Here is a 17,379-nt window from a genome sequence, read left to right as displayed (position 1 = left end):
TTGAATTAAATGATTGTTATATAATTTGGTTTAATCTTATTTTGTTATTTATTTATACAATTTTACACAGACTCCCTAGAACTCCCTTGTGCCCCCCTAGAGGTCCACAGACTCCTGGCTGAAAGCCATAAACAAAAAGTATACATTCTTTTTACTTGTGAGCAGATTATTTTACAGTAAGCGGTTTAAATGTTTCAGAAACTACAAAAAAAATTATATTACAAGTTATCAGGGAGGGCATATTCAGTATTCAGTATTCAGACCCTTGCAAGGGAGAAAACGTCACTATAGATTTACATAAATCTAACAAATTTGCCTGAGATTCCATTTATGTTATGTAATTAAACTTCAACTGATCACAGCCCCAAGACTTGTAGATTCCTAAAACGCAGGAAGAAAATATTGTATAACCCGTATAGAAAAATAACCATAAATATGAGCAATAATCCAACTGACAGTTCAGGAGACCATATTGCACAACGACAAAATAATTTTAACAACACTACTTTTATAGTTTTAACGTCTAGGCCTATTTATAACCGGCCTAAAAGAGAGTTTATTTGAGTTTGTTTATTGATTACGTACATCTGAGCATAATAAACTATTAATTATTATCAAGAGCTCACCATCACCTTTTTATTTATCTATCTTTTTATTTGTCATTCAGACATTTTCATTCCAAATGCACTGACTAAAATCGCTATGATAACATGAGTAAATGTGCCGATCTCAAGAAAACATGGTGTTTTTCAGTTTATTTGTGTTTAAGCTAGCAGGCTAGCTTATTTAAAAAGCTTCTGGATCATTCAATGAAATCAAGATGCAGGCTGATGTAAGATGAGAAATAACCCACCTGACGGGCCATCAATGACTTGATTTTCTGCATCGCTGAACTGAAAACACTGTGCGATGTATCCAATGGGCTGCTTCTGTTAAACGGCGATTCAGTTCTTGCAGTGCTAGACAGGTGCCATGTTTCGCTGTTGGACTCACGTGACAGATGGCTAGTGCAGCATGGGATATGTAGTTTATATGAATAGCATACTAGCATACTGCTTTCGGTTTAATGCCAGGCCCAGGACACAGCAGTAGACAAAAAAAAAAAAAACTGGTAATATGGATATTAATATTTTTGTCATATTTAAGTTTTTTTTTTTTTTTATGTGACACTCTCTGAAGACTATGGTTCTCATTCTTATTTGTTTTGATCAGTTTCATATTTAAAGCAGATTAAAAAGCTGGCACGCCACGTGAGAAAGTAATGATATTTGTATAATGGGGTGTAGAGGCCATTATTAGATATTTCCATATTTATCCTCCAAGCTTTTTGAGAGATAATTAGAAGCAAAACATTTAAGCTGTTTCACACACACACACACACACACACACACACACACACACACACAATATTTTTTTTTTGTTGTTGTTGCAGAAGAAGCATTGTGTTTTGCATTTGAGGTCCAACAGACACATAATATAAAATGAGTCTAGAATTCTTGAAACAGGCCACAAAACCTCATTTGTTCTGGGCTTTTACATCTCAGTTCAGACAAAAGTTTACAGCAAAATATTTGCTGTCTGGCAAAAAATATTCTAGGGTGGGTGTTTGAGAGGAGCCCTTCCATCTGGCTGTTCATGTTGATGTGAGCACTCATAAGAGAACAAGTGTTTCTTGTAAAGAAAGCACAGCTGATGTCACTGAAAATTTCCCAGTCAAATAAGGGAGTGGCGCCTCCCTCCAGGCAGCTGAGCTGTTGATATAATGCTTCTGCTTTTCCTTTGAAACAGAGAAAATAAAGTCGTAGTCATATTATAAATCTTCCTTTATAATGCTCTGTTTGTTCCAGTAATATTGTTTTGTAATATTATGTAAAATTGGTTATATCAGACAATCCCACTGCTTGAAATACCCAGCAGCGCTTACCAGAATTAAACTTTTCTGCTTAATATGTGCACATAAAGACTCAATACAATACTTACCAAATTGTAATATTCATCTTTTAGAAATTTTAGACATTTCAGCATACACAAATAAGCAAAAAGAATCTCATGGGGCAGCATTTTCATAATATTGTCAGAGAGCTGATCTCTAAAAAGCAAATCAACATTACGTTTTATTGTATCTTGCATTTAATTAAAGAAAAGAATCCAAAAATATTTGTAAAACCTTTATTTGAAAATTACGGAGCATCCTTCTGTGTTGAAGATGTCTTTATTACATTCAAAAAACTGCTACCCATGAAACGTATGGAAACCCATCATGTGGCATCTTGAAAATGTAATGAGCAATATTATAGAATACGCTGCAGTGTGCAAAAAAATACATATACATAGTACAAAATGCATACATCATATTTACATTCATAATGCAGAAACAACAACATCGTTAGATGGCGACCGTATTTATATATAAATACTCTCAGCTTTTAATTCAGCATGTTGCTACAGAAAAAAAAAAATCTCTTATATATTCTTTTTAAGACAATAAAAACTTCAGTGCCCAGCACAAGTTTATAAATGTATGATTTTCAGACCTCAAGTAGTATAAAAACGAATAACTGTAAAACAAAAGAAGTGCGTACAACAAAATTTTTGACTGTAGAGAGAAGAATTGGCAGGAAAAAAAAACAGTGAAACTCCTTTTATCCTTACTTCCGTGCGCTCATTTCTATCCAGCTCTCTCATTTCAAAAGACTCAGTGTTGGAGTTTCAGGCACATGTCTGATGACATCATAGATGGTGGTATGCAAATCTTTGACTGAATCCAGCCGTGCCAAAGACCTGCAGGATGCCTGGAAAACACAGAGAAGAAATATCAAACTGTTCTGGGACAAAACTACTCATGCAAAATAGCAAGTGATTATTATGTTATTTTTCACCTGTGTTGAGTCCATTTTCCCAGGTACAGAGACAAATTCATAAATGCCAAAGTCTTCAGTTGCATCTTCATGACCTGCAAGTATATTAATCAGATCAGTGAATATATAATAATAATAATACAAAGCTACATTTGTTTGTCATTTAGTTAATTAGCCATTAGCTCCTATTGAGATACATATCATGTAATGCATTTAAAGCAATTTGTTCCCACACTAAAAATGAAATGATGTATGAATCGTTTTTATCCACCATTTTTAGTTCACTAGCACACAAGTCATTAATAATATCCTATGTGTTTTCCAAAGAGAGTGACTATGTGCATAGCCAGCAAGGTGGAAAATATGTTTATAGTGTATGCTGACAGAAAGCAGGCAGATATGATTATAGTAGTTGTGTTGTTAATGGGCTTGAGGGGTTGTTTGCATAGAGAGGTAGTGTACACATCACTTCTTAACAACACAGGTATATTATAGACCGACGCATGCAGTAAACCCACCAGAGCGGTGCAGTCCTCTCTGCTCTGTCATTGGCCTGGAGGATAAGATCAATCCATCAGTGATGTCACATTTATAAATAAAGAAACAAATGTGTCGTATATTTCTCAGATGTTTGTATAGATAAGAAATATTTTCTTACCGCCTGTAGATAGTCTTTATCACTGTAGAAAATGATTTAAAAAATCAATTAAAAGGATTGCTAATGATTTAATTTCAATATAATCTGATTTAAAAGATTAAAGACCCCTTAGAAATCAGTTAAAACCGTTTTGTGTCGTGTAAACTAAAGATTTATTTATGTATTTTAGATTCTTTAAAAATGAGAATGATATCATACTTCTTCTTGGATGGCAGCTCTTCCTTAGGAGCACAAACATCATACACACTATGATGACGACTGAAGAGATTGTAATGAAAGTCAAGGGAGACAGTGCACTTCCTTCCCGACTATATTTAGCATTTTCTGGAAACAAATCAATATCAGTGTTACTTACATTGTATATTTTAAAAGAAAGAATTTCTGGTGTGATCATTTTTAAACTAATCGAAACCTGCATCACATGCTAGCATTATTTTATTCTGTATCCACACTAAACCAAAATTCACTGCCTGTACCAACGTAAACAACAATGACAGGTGCCAGCCCCTATTTGCTTTCCAGTGGAACAGCAAGACTTAATCACAGGTGAGATAGATTTGCACTTAGCAACTGGGTTGGAGAAAAAAAACAGCTTGCCACGATCATGCAGACTGACAACAGATGGAACAAAGGAATAACAAATAGGTTTGATTAACTCAAAACAATAAGCTAATGTGACTTTTTGTCATTAAAATCCAACTGACTTCTGCACAACACAACTGATGGTCCCAAAAATCACACTTATTAAACCTGACAGGGCACAACTGGGAAGTGAAAACCATTTCAGGTGACTACCTCTTGAAGCTCATCAAGAGAATGCCAAGAGTGTGCAAAGCAGTAATCAAAGCAAAAGGCGGCTACTTTGAAGAACCTAGAATATGACATATCTTCAGTTGTTTCACACTTTTTGTTATGTATATAATTCCATATATAATTCCACATGTGTTAATTCATAGTTTTGATGCCTTCAGTGTGAATCTACAATTTTCATAGTCATGAAAATAAAGAAAACTCTTTGAATGAGAAGGTGTGTCCAAACTTTTGGTCTGTACTGTACATATATATATATATATATATATATATATATATATATATACATACATACATACATACATACATACATACATTATGATTTTTAGCTTCAGTCGTTGTAGTCTCTCAGCCGTACAATGCATGGCAAATGATAACAGAATCTATGAGAATTAAAAAAAAAAACATGCACAAACAAAGCCAAATTAAACCCTGCGGCTCGTGACAATACACTGATGTGTAAAGACACAAAACGATCGGTTTGTACAAGAAACTGAACAGAATTTATATAGTTCTTTTTTACCTTTGATTCACGCAATGTCCGAACAGTTCGAACTTCAGTTGATCCCATTTCACAGCCGTCTATCTCTCAAATGGACCATTGACACTCAATTAGGAGTGTCAATGATCCATTTGAGAGATAGGTGGCAGTAATGCACTTATAAGACTGTGATCCGCCATAATGCAAGAAGAAGAAGAAGAAGAATGCCTCACACGCTTGCTGCTGTTCAAGAGTTCAAGAGTTACTGTTCAGTTTCTTGCACAAATCAATCGTTTTGTGTCTTTACACATCAATGTATTTTCACGAGCCACAGGGTTTAATATGGATTTGTGTGGTGCATGTGTTTTTATTTGTGTGTGTTTTTTTTTACTCTCACAGATTCTGTTACCATTTTCCATCCATTGTATGACTGAGAGACTGCAATGACTGAAGCTAAAAATCATAATTTGTGTTCTATTAAAGACACAAAGTCATCTACATCTTGGATGCCCTGGGGGTAAGCAGATAAACATCTAATTTTCATTTTTGGGTGAACTATCCCTTTAATAAAATAATTTGAAAATAGTCATTATTTTGACATGAGGAGCACTAATGTGCAGATTTAAAACAGTGACTACAAACATACCTTTGTCAAATCTGGACATCACCAGTGTGAACTTGGTCTCGTCCTGCTTCTTAGTTATATTGTTGAATGCCCTGCACAAGAACTCTTTACCCTGGGGTAATTCATACGGCTTCACTTCAAACCGTGGTCCAGTCATGAGAACCTCTGTGCCATTCTTTGTCTTAGAGATCCAGACGCAAGTGTTGGGAGGGTTGGAGTCGGCAATACAATCAAAAAAGACCAGTTCCTTCAGGTTCACCATGAACACCCCTTCAGTTATCTGACCTTGTTCAGAATTTACTGCCAAGTTATAAGGCCCATCTGTAAAATGTGGTAATTTTACAAAAACGTTATTAGTTGCCTAGTTTATTTATTTTTTTATTCATTTAAAACATTATTGGAATTTTCTATTACCGTATTTTCCGCACTATAAGGCGCACCATAAGGCACACCTTCAATGAATGGCCTATTTTAGAACTGTTTTCATATATAGGGCGCACCGGATTATATCAGAGACAGTTTCTAAGAGACAAGTCACTTCCTCAATCCTCAATACATATATAGAGCATCACAGTCACACCCACAGCCCGAGAGAGCTCTGGTGCCGGAAGTAAATTTCCCATTCGTTTCTCCCATTGACTTTCGGAAAAATCCGTATCTAAAGAGTTTTAGAGCATGTGTGAGGATAACCAGCTACGGCTGAACTCATAAGCATATAAAATATAATTTCAAGTGAAAATATTAAGACAAAATCCAAAAAAAGTAAAAGGTACAAGACTGTGTACATATTTTCATTTCGAGCGCAGGAACTACTCATCCCATAAACAACCGCGCCTCATTGAATTCAACTTAAGCCACAACCGCAAACGAGCCTTTTGAGCGACTTCCAAATCTGATGACGGCCGCCTGCGTGAACTTTTTCTTCCAGTGTATTTTATTTTATATAGTGAATGTGCAGTAATAGCAGTTCTTTCAGTATTAATCGTGTAAATAAATAGTGTTTCATAAATGTATTGATTTTTATATTTATCATTGTGTATTTTATATTGTGTGCGTGTGTGAAAGTGGTTAACAATAAAGTCAGCAATGGTGCAGTGCTTTGTACTTGACTGCAATCACCGCTCAGTCGTCAACACATTGTTGGCACCACACAAATGTTCAAAAAGGTATGCCTAGGCTAAATATTGTTTTGACAGTGGCATTATAAAATGCTTGATATGACCATAGACAGTAAAAGAAATGAACACAGTGACCCCATTGAAACTCAATTGAGACAAGTGAAGCCCATTTTTTGCGTTTTTTAGCACTTCCGTTTCTGACGCATAATTAATAGAAAATCTTCAGTCTTCACGGACATTCGCGGGGTTTAACCAGACAGTTACAAGAGCTCCACCAATCAGATGCATCACTGTGGGATTGTGGGATTGTTCAGGATTGTGGGTAATGAAGTACTTAGCCAAGACATCGCGAATAAAAGGCATTTATATCAAAACAAGGTTAGTGCCCCATGATCCTTTTGCGTTTATATGAGCATATACTATCGCTTAGTACAGCCGTAGCTGGTTTTAAGTCTACCATGTATGGTTACGTTTTATGGCTTATACCCCAAATGTCAATGCAGAAATTGCATTGAATTTTTACTTCTGGCACCAGCTGTATGTGTTGCGTTTTTTTGCACGGTAGACTTATCAGTGCAATCGTGTGCTCCTTGGCTGCCATGATTGCTTTTTTCAAGGAGGAAAACAAGTGTTCAAATGGGTGAAAACCACTTTAGATAGGGTCATGTAACGGTAGTTGAGTGTAGAGTGTCCGAGGGTCAGCCTGTGGGTTTTGTAAGGGCCAGCATGAGGGACAAGACCTACAAAGTTTTGGTGAGTTTTGCAGGGTGGTTGATAACGTTATCGTCTACTTTAGCTAGGCTACTGTAGCCTTCATACGGTATGAGTCATATCAAGCATTTTATGATGCCACTGTCAAAGCAATATTTAGCCTAGGCATACCATTTTGTCCATTTACTGAACATTTGTGTAATGGCAACGACATGTGTTGACTACTGAGCGGTGATTGCAGTCAGGTACAAAGCACTGCACCATGTTGCTGTCGTTGTTGTTTACCGCTTTCAAACACGCACACAATATATAAAATACACGATACTTATATAAAACACTATTTATTTGCACGATTAATACTGAAAGAACTTCTATTACTGCACATTCACTATATAAAATAAAATTCACTGGAGGAAAACGTTCGCGCGGGCAGCCGTCATCAGATTTGGAAGTCGCTCAAAAGGCTCGTTCGCGGCTGTGGCTTCAGTCGAACTCAGTGAGGCGCAGTGGTTTATGGGATGAGTAGTTCCTGCGCTCGAAATAAAAATTTGTACACAGTCTTGTACCTTTGACATTTTTTGGATTTTCTCTTACTTTTTTCACTCGAAATTATATGTTATATGCTTATGAGTTCAGCCGTAGCTGGTTATTCTCAGACATGCTCTAAAACTCTTTAGATACGGATTTTTCCGAAAGTCAATGGGAAAAATGAATGGGAAATTTACTTCCGGCACCAGAGCTCTCTCGGGCTGTGGGCGGGACTGTGATGCTCTATAGCTGCCCGGAGGCGTTGCCAAGATGGCGGCCGAGTGGCACGACTTGCCTGAAAGGACTTTGATTATATGGTGCATAGAATAGAAGATACTGTAGTCAAACGTTTGACTGGGTTTGCGTTATGCATCCACTAGATGGAGCTGTGACAAAGGGAATGTCAACATTTTGACAGAGCACCTTGATCCATATATAAGGCGCTCCGGATTATAAAGCGCACTGTCGTTTTTTGAGAAAATTAAAGGCTTTTAAGTGTGCCTTATAGTGCGGAAAATACGGTACTTTGTTTTAGTTATATTACTGTTAATTACTAGAAATTATTATGTTACTATTAATTTATTATGTCAATGATATTGTACAACAATAGCAAAGTTACAGATAAAAACAGAGAAATTTTCAGGTGGTCATGTAATTTCAAAATTGCAGCCCGCATCAGGCAACCCTTTTTATATAAAATAAATCAGCTTATCAGGCTACTAATATGAAATACTATTAATATCTTTACAACTTTTTTTAATAAAGGAAAAAAAAAAATCAGTTTTGCATCTCTATTAACTTAATCCACATTCATATTTCAGATCGATTTTTTCTAAATGACATGTCAGGATAGATCATGTTTGACATCTGACTAACAATGCAAACAGGAGGCAATTCTCAGGCTGCAGGAGGAACCTGCTGGACAGTGTGCAATTATGAAGCAATGATTTACACAAGGGATGATAACAGATGATAAATGAGCTTTAAGCCAGAAAGTATAATAGATACTCACAGAACACAATGAGTTCAGCAGGTTTGCTTAGCTTACTGCTAATGTGGTTTTGGGCCTCACAAATGTATTGACCAATGTCTTCTTTCTTGACAGGGTTTATAACAAGTGTCCCATAATCTTGTGAGAATGTATGCCGCTCACTTGGACCAACCACCATGTTGTTTTTTAGCCATTTGTACTGAACATTTGTCCCATGTTCAACAGAACAATTCAGCGTCACGTTGTCCCTGTCTTCCACCAGTTCTGATTCTGGGGTCTTAGTAATAACGGGGATGGACACAGGCACTGGGAGCGGAGAAGACATTAAATGAAATACTTACAAGAAAATAAATACTCTGATATGTGGAATTGTGCTTATATCTCAAGAGAAAAAAAAAACTCAAGATTTACACCTTATTTTTAACGTAAGGGTGGGTGTGGCCATTTCTAACTTGAATGAGTGCAGCTTCCGATGTCATTTGTATCCAGTTATTTTAACTTTACACAAAAGTTAGTTATGCTGTTTAATATTAGAAACTGGCATTTGTTACCCTATTATATGAAATATATTATTGGAATATTATCAGTATGCTATTTTGGTTCTAGCACAAACAGTTTTCCTGTTTACTAAACTTTTTACTGTTATGTTTAGAGTATTTCACCAGTATTCACCGGAAGTCTTACACATTCACAAAAATAACTCACTTTTGCGTTTGAAAAATAAGGTGAACAAATTGTGAGATAAAAAGACACATTGTGAGTTAAAAAGAGACACAACGTCAGAGTTGCGCAATATAAAGTTCAAAAATGTGAGATAAAAATTCATATTTTGAGTTTAAAAGTTACAACTACACCAAAGTCACAGTTGTGTAATATAAAGTTCGAAATGTTGTTTTACATGAAACAAAGTCACAATTGCGCAATTTATAGTTCAAAATGAGAGACAAAATGGCACATTTTAAGTTTAAAAGTCACAATTGGAAAAAACTAAGTTGTGCAATATCACATAGCACATAGCAGGATTTAGTCACTGAAATTTATGAAATCACATTCGGGGTATAAAATCAGCTGTGAGAAATTAAATCACCATTGTGAGATATGAATCACAGTTTTGTTTGATTTTACTCTGAGACGAAAACAGATGTTAAAAGCATTAGTAACAAACTCTACATCAATAGCTGTCATAAATGAGATCCCCCATAAGAATCAAATGTTCTTACCGCTGACAGTGACTGTCACTCTTTTTGTGACAGCAACTGGGCTGGGAATTCCTGGGAAGACGATATTGATCTGCAGCTCATATTCCCCCTGTGTGTCTTCGTCCAGATGCTCAAATTTTAGTGAGACATCAGGCAAATTGAGTGCCGGACGGTTCGTTAGGCGTAGATTTGGGATAGCTTTGATGTTGTCGAAAGTGACCAAAAGAGTGTTAATAGGCTTAATCTTGTACCAGGACCCCTGGAACGTCACACTCAGGACGTCAAAATGAGGCTCAACTCGGAGGACCATCGAGTCCCCCACTTTTCCATGCTGTGTGGACTGCAGTGAAACACATTCAGTGCATGTAGAGTCCGTACCTGTTCAAATGAGAGTGTAAAATGGTGTTTAATGACTCATACTGACAAAAAAAAAAAGAAAAAACACATTTTGTGTATTTGAACCCTTTACAGCAGTGACTGTATGATTTTGAGATCCATCTTTTCACACTGAGGACAATTGAGGGACTCAAACACAACTATTGGTGCTCCAGAAGGAAACACGATGCATTAAGAGTCAGGGGGTGAAAACTTTTGAACTCGATGAAGATGTCCAAATTTTTCTTATTTTGTTGAAATATCTTCTTTTTTTTTTTCATTTAGTACTGCCCTACAGAAGCAACAGAAGATACTTGCATGTTTCCCGGAAGACAAATTAAGTAAAATTTACCTTGATCTTAAAATTCAAAAAGTTTCACCCCTTAGGCCTAAATGCATTGTGTTTCCTTCTGGAGCACCAGTGAATGTTTGAACCTTTGTTAATAGTTGTGTTTGAGTCCCTCAATTGTCTTCAGTGTGAAAAGATGGATCTCAAAATCATACAGTCACTGCTGGAAAGGGTTCAAATATGCAAAATATGCTGTAAAACTGAAGAATCTGCAGGATCTGGAGGATATTTCTGAAGAACAGTGCTCAGTTTAATGGTTCAGGACAAAAAAGGGACTCAAGAGCAATCATCAAAAAAACAGAAAACAGTTGTGGATCATCCAGGGAACAGCACACAGTATTAAGGACCAAGGGTTCCCAAAATTTAGAATTGGGTTATTTTAATAATTTCAGCAATTTTATTTGTCTTGTGGACTATATGTCCACTATACTTTTATGTAAAATATCTTACTCAGGACAGTACTAAATAAAAATAACATTCATCTCATCTCTCTTATTTTGCTAAAATTATTCACATTTTCACAGATTCTGCGAGGGGTTCCCAAACTTTTGCATGCCACTGTAATCAGTTCTATGTCATTATAAAAGAGCTATTCAGTCATGACATCAATCGAAAGCTAAGTCACCATGGATTTCCTCAGGAAGTTCAAATGTTTTTTTATAGATTGACAGTTTTTGATTTATGGTTAAAATAAGGTCACTGGACTTTCAAAGACTTTCATAACTTATTTTGTTATAACGCACAAAGTCATAATTTAAAATGTGAAGTCAAGCAACACTTGATGATAACATGTTTCAAGAGTACAGCTACAAATTCACATGCCATAATATAACATAATATATATAATCATAATATATATAAGCCATAATATAATCTCTTTACAACTTGCAGTTCTCTTTTAGGCTTTAGGGCTAAAAAAAAAATCATAATTTATCATTTTAAGAGGTGCAGTTTTTGTAAGAAAAAGATTCACACCTCTTGTTGAAAAAAAGCATGTCATACTGGCAATCAGTAGTTTTATATTTAAATATATTTACAATTACAAGTTTGAAATTATGAAATTAAGTATATTTAAAATTCAAATCCAAGTAAAATTTCTAACATAATATAAAATATAAATCTATAACTATTTTATGTTATGAATATAACAATTATGCTATATATATAGCAAGTATACTACTTTAGAGCATGGAAGAAGATTATTCAAAAGATTTCAAATGTACTTTGAAGTAAAACCTTTAATTTGACCTTTAATTATTACAAAATATACTTTAAAAAATTGTGCTTAAGTGTGTTAGGATTAGGAAATAGTCATGAAAGTAAATTTAGCCTTTCATTTCTTTAATATTATGTTATCTGCAAGCACAGGTTTTTAAGAATATACTATCACTATTTGAAATACAAGAGCACATTCAGTACAATTTCACACACTTCTGTGTCACAAGGACAGCTGTCCATAAAGCAGGGAAGACTATCTGTGCGTGCACCATCAAACCAATCCAGGCCTCAAATTCTCAATATTAATGTTTTTGGTATTTGTGCAGAAGAACCTGCAATGTTTCTCATTAACAGTGACTCTGCTGATTAAAACATTCATCTAAATCCGTTGCTAATCTGAGCAGCTTTCCTTCTCCTGTGGTTCACTCAGAAATTTTTCAGAGTAAGACATCCATCACATAATCTGCGATTCCAGCATGACACTGGATTTATCCACGTCATTAATTAGTCCATACGCAGATCTGCAGTTTAATCACCACCGCCTTTGCCCTGATCCTATACCTGCCAGAGCAAATATTGACCCGCTTCTCAGAATGATAGTAATCAAACATCAAGTTCCCTCTAATTTGTCTGAACAGGTCCGTGAGCAAACATTCAAGCATTACACGTACTGCCTGAAGTCATGGAGTCCTGATCGCAAGAATAAAGCTCCCATGATGCTGGGAAGATAACGTACTGGACTGAACTGAATTCTTGATATATCTCATTTACTTAAGGATAAGATTTCTTTTGCATGGATGAAATGAACGTAGCCCATGGAGGCCCTGCTTTAACTGACAGCTGTTAATCTGCATTACGTTGCTAGGCAAGGTCGTGTGGCAGCAGGCAGGTAAACGGTCTCATACTCCTCCCTCTTTATTGCTCTCAGGCCCCTTAACTACCCGGACACGGCCATCTCCACCCCCTTTACTTGCTTCTGTCAGCCTGCTGACAGCCAGTGTTGTGCATTACAATAGATGACTGCATGGCTCGTGTTGTGCACTAAATAATAAATAAAGACACCCCTACTGCACGCATAAAGGACCAGAGGGCAGATTCAGTGGAAGCAAAAAGCGTGCCTGTGTTTATGCCACACTAAGCTATGAATACAACACTAATAAGTGTGCTTGGCCTGTGCTGGTCTTATTGTCTCCAAACAAGGTGAGGATTATTGCTGGGATGGCAACAATGCACTTACTCCACCATCACAATATGTGTTAGTAATTGAGCTATTCACAACAACAAGTGAACGAGAGACTCCTTGTGCGTGCCCAAACACAAACAAACATTAGACTATTCACACCCCATGGTAATCCACTACGGCCATTTGCCGTCTTCCAAAATGCACATACAAATGAGTGGACTGGAAAATGAACAAAAGCCTGACCGTGAATAATCCAATAAGCCTCCAGTGTTTGTTTGTGTATTTTTAAAGCAGCATGTGACACGAAAAGCTAAATGTAGGAAGCGTTTGCCACAAGACTGTGAGTCGTATACATGTCTTGTCATGTCTTTATCTCAATATATATATATTCACATATTACATTTTGTGTGGTGATTGAAATGGAATTGTGAAAACTTTAATATAATACAACAAATTTTACAAACATGATAGGAAAAATTGTGCTTATTTAATTTAGCAAAAACAAACAAAAAAGGAATAACTATATTCTATGGCCCTACACCTTACCCTGAGCCTCATAGGAAACTTTGTGCATTTTTACTTTCTCAAAAAAAAAACTCATTCTGTATGATTTATAAGCTTTTTGAAAAATGTGGACATGGGTTATGTCCTCATAAGACACCCTCTCCTTGTAATACCTGTCATACCCATGTCATTATACAGAGTTGTGTCCTGATATGTCACAAAAACATACTCACACACGCACACACACACACACACACACACACACACACACACACACACATACACACACCTATATATGTATATATTTGCTAATTGAGTTTACTGTGGGAATATATTCCACTGAATTTCAAAATGGAAGTGAAAATTTCCAAATGCAGGAAGTAATCACCACTCTAATTCAAAATTACAGAATTAAAATTAAATTAAAACCAAACCACAGTTCTAATCTGCTACTTGAAATAATCTTAATGTGCAGATTTGTTTTTGTTTTTTGTTTTTTTGCTTTGAAGTCAACGTCGTCAACCGGAAATAATAATTTACAAACAAATATTTAAATGACACGTTTTCCAGAGTAACCCTCCATCTTATTTCTTAGATATGTACACAACTTTGAATGACATTTTAAGTTAAATAATAAACATTTATTTTACTGCAAATTTTTTACTCTAGATGACGTCCCAAATCATTGACTGCCTTTGGCTTAACCTCTTTGGCCAAAAAGTTTTAGTGTGTAACATTACTGCTGCCATTCATTCAAAAATTAATAAAAAGCATCTTACCAGGAACGATTAGAAATATGGTGGACATGAGCAGAAACATAGTGACTCCAACACATTCCATTTCTACTATATGATCTCTAGAAGCTGTGTGACAAGAAAAGGGAACTGGTGACAGTATTTGCCAGGGAAATGAGAGAAGCTAGTTTAGGCCCCTCCCACGTGCCATTTGGACACATACACCTGGCCGAGCTTCCAAAACCCTGCTGTTACCCTGAGGGCCAGAGACAGTCTCACCGAAACACATTCACTGCAGATATACACAGCTTAAGCACACAGTGTTAGATCACATGAGGAAAGTTCACTTGAACAGTAGCGGTACACACACACACACACACACACACACACTGCTACAGGTGTGAAACCCGCGCAGACTGTCCAGACAGACACGAGGTCATTCAGTGCACGGACATGCAAAGTTTTGCCTGAATCCATGACTTGAGACACAAAACAATGTTTTCCAGAATCATCACACACCAAGTCAGAGCAAAGATCGAGATAAATAGCCAGAATTTACCTTAAAAGTGTCATTTAAGTCCACAGTTAGCATTAAAATTCTAATACTAATACTTTAAAATACTACCTAATCAAAAGGTTCTTAAATGGGGTTCATAAACAGCAGATGTATCATAGGATTAATATATATAATACTGTTCAAAAGTTTGGAGATACTAATAGGTTAATTGAGCAAGGATACATTAAATTGATCAAAGGTGTCAATAAAAACGATGGGTTCTTTAGAACTTTGTAAGAATCTGAAAAATTTATTTAAAAAATGTATCAAAGTTTTTACAAAAACTATTAAGCAGCAAAACTTTTCAAAACTTTATTCGAATTTTATGCAGTTTTTCCTTTTTTTGTGGTGTTTACTTGAATTACAATTAACAAATAGTGAACTCAACATTCAAAACTTGGGTAAAATATAGTTGTTTTGCCATGCCGCTGAAGATCAGTGCAGGAACACAGGTTTGTTCTAATATCAGAGAAAGAAAACCATTGTCTGCTTCATAGGGAAACACAGAAGCATTAATTTTCTATAAATATTTCATGCAAATCGGCCACCTTTACAACCCCCGAAACCAGCACTTCTCATGCAGATCCACATCAGCAAACAGATAACGTACACAGGGCCACCAATGGTGTAAATGACCTTTATTCGGACTGAGAATCATCTGCTTATAAAATAAACCCACACCCCTTTCAACTCCCCAACACATGATCCTCTCATCCAAGTCAGTCATAAAGCCACCCTCTTTTAAGAGTCACTTCAACATATATCCAAAGGGTTTTTCCCCACAGTCCAGAAAGAGCTCTGAAATCCAGCTGTCTGTTGTGCAGGACACCACACTCTTAGACTTGTGCTGTAAATAGATAAGAAGATAAAAACATAATCATTATGAAGTTCTATTTAGCGAATCCACTCTGAATAAAGTGATGCGGGTAGCATGTTCAGTCATTTCCGCCCTCATGTGGACAGAAAAACAATCTGATTTAACTACTACACTGGAAGACTTACTGTCATTTTCTTCTTTTCTTTACTACTGTGATTTTTCTTTTTGGACTTCTTTTGGCCTAAAAATGAACACATTGACAGTCATCATAAGCATGTCACATTTCATGACATATTAAGGTTACAGAGGGTTTAAACACTCTTACATCTCGGTCTACATTAGACTCGTCTGAAAACTCTGAGTGACTCCTTTCAGCTTTCCTCTTCATACGGCCGTCCTCTTCATCCTTTCAAACAACATTTAATACATGATACGGTACACGGCCATAATGCTTTTCTTTTAATATTCTTAAAAAAAAGGTCTAACACACAAAGGCTACATTTATTTGATCAAAAATACGATAAAAACAGTAATATTGTAAAACATTGTTACAAACTGAAGTGAACTGTTTTTACTTTAAAGGGTTAGTTCACCCGAGAATGAAAATTTGTCCATCTTCTACTCACTCTTGGAGCATCCTAGGTGTACGTGACTTTCCTCAGAATAATCCAATCGAAGTTATATTAAAAATGGTCATTGCTCTTCCAAGTCTTTCAGTGGGGGTAAGCAGGTGGTTGTTGTCAACAGTTCAGAAGACGTGAAATAAAGTGTGCCCATCTGTAATAAAACGTCCCTCACACGGCTCTAAGGGGTGAATAAAGGCCCCTGTAGCGAATCAATCCATGTGTTTTTGTGATAGAAATATCCAGATTTCAAACGTATAAAACACTTTTTTTCTCACTTCTGCTGACTGTGGGGAACTGTGAAGATGTGCAGGTGGAAAGATGGAAGATGTATGCGTCACATGCGCCTCTGGGAAATGTAGGAGCAAAGGAAACCCAGTCTCCTCTTGGCTTATTTCGAAATCCTTCAATGTTTTTCTTTACGAATCCTCATTTTGTGCTTCTAATTTGTAACCGGCGTTTTGTTTTGTTCTCTCTCTGCTCATCACTAATCACACAGCACTGACGAACTACAACATCCACCTGCACGTCTTCCGGTTCCCCACAGTCAGCAGAAGTGAGAAAAAAAGTGTTCATTACATTTGAAATCTGGATATTTATCTTTAAAAAACTGCATGAATTCGCTACACGAGTCCTTTCCTCACTCCCTGGAGCTGTGTGAGGGATATTTTATTACAGATGTGGGGAACTAACCCTTTAATATATTTTAAAATAAAATGTATTCTTGTGATGGCAAAGCTGAATTTTCAGCATCATTACTCCAGTCTTCAGTGTAACAAGACCTTTCAGAAATCATTCTAATATGCTGATTTGATGATCAAAATTTTTTTTTAATTATCATCATCAATGCTGAAAACAGTTGCTGCTTAATATTTTTGTGAAAACCAATATTTTTTTTTATTTTATAATTTTTTGTGATTAATAAAACGTTTAAAAGAACAACATTTATTAGAAACATTATACATTTATTTACTGTCACTTCTTAATCAATTTAATTTGTTTCATTGCGATTATTAGTTATTTTTCAGAAACAATTTTACT

The 17,379-nt window shown here is 36.0% G+C and overlaps 2 protein-coding genes and 1 long non-coding RNA gene across 7 annotated transcripts in view; all 3 read right to left on the bottom strand.

Moving 5' to 3' along the window:
* The window catches only part of LOC127979359 (syndetin), a 127,430-nt gene extending 126,438 nt beyond the window's left edge, over positions 1-992 (bottom strand). For all 5 annotated transcript variants that reach the window (XM_052584760.1, XM_052584762.1, XM_052584761.1 and 2 more), the window contains exon 1: positions 854-992. In XM_052584760.1, coding sequence (XP_052440720.1) covers positions 854-886 — 33 coding nt within the window. In that variant the 5' untranslated portion in view covers positions 887-992. The remainder of the gene's footprint in view (positions 1-853) is intronic.
* Positions 993-2,249: 1,257 nt separating this feature from the next.
* On the bottom strand, positions 2,250-14,552 carry LOC127979369 (HEPACAM family member 2-like). The gene is made up of 9 exons (XM_052584786.1): positions 14,388-14,552; positions 10,001-10,357; positions 8,802-9,086; positions 5,454-5,753; positions 3,715-3,840; positions 3,517-3,538; positions 3,377-3,411; positions 2,880-2,953; positions 2,250-2,792 (listed from the first exon to the last, which is right to left on the bottom strand). Exons 1-9 carry the CDS (start codon positions 14,446-14,448, stop codon positions 2,682-2,684), a joined length of 1,371 nt encoding a protein of 456 aa, XP_052440746.1. The 5' UTR covers positions 14,449-14,552; the 3' UTR covers positions 2,250-2,681.
* Positions 14,553-15,235: 683 nt separating this feature from the next.
* On the bottom strand, positions 15,236-16,363 carry LOC127979392 (uncharacterized). The gene is made up of 3 exons (XR_008158781.1): positions 16,041-16,363; positions 15,901-15,956; positions 15,236-15,745 (listed from the first exon to the last, which is right to left on the bottom strand). It is a non-coding gene; the product is annotated as an uncharacterized LOC127979392 (long non-coding RNA).
* Positions 16,364-17,379: the final 1,016 nt, after the last annotated feature.

This window comes from Carassius gibelio, chromosome B19 (genome assembly GCF_023724105.1).
Source record: "Carassius gibelio isolate Cgi1373 ecotype wild population from Czech Republic chromosome B19, carGib1.2-hapl.c, whole genome shotgun sequence".
Classification (NCBI taxonomy): Eukaryota; Metazoa; Chordata; class Actinopteri; order Cypriniformes; family Cyprinidae; genus Carassius; species Carassius gibelio.
Note: the sequence above shows the minus strand (reverse complement) of the source record. Positions and strands in the feature narration are given on the sequence as shown.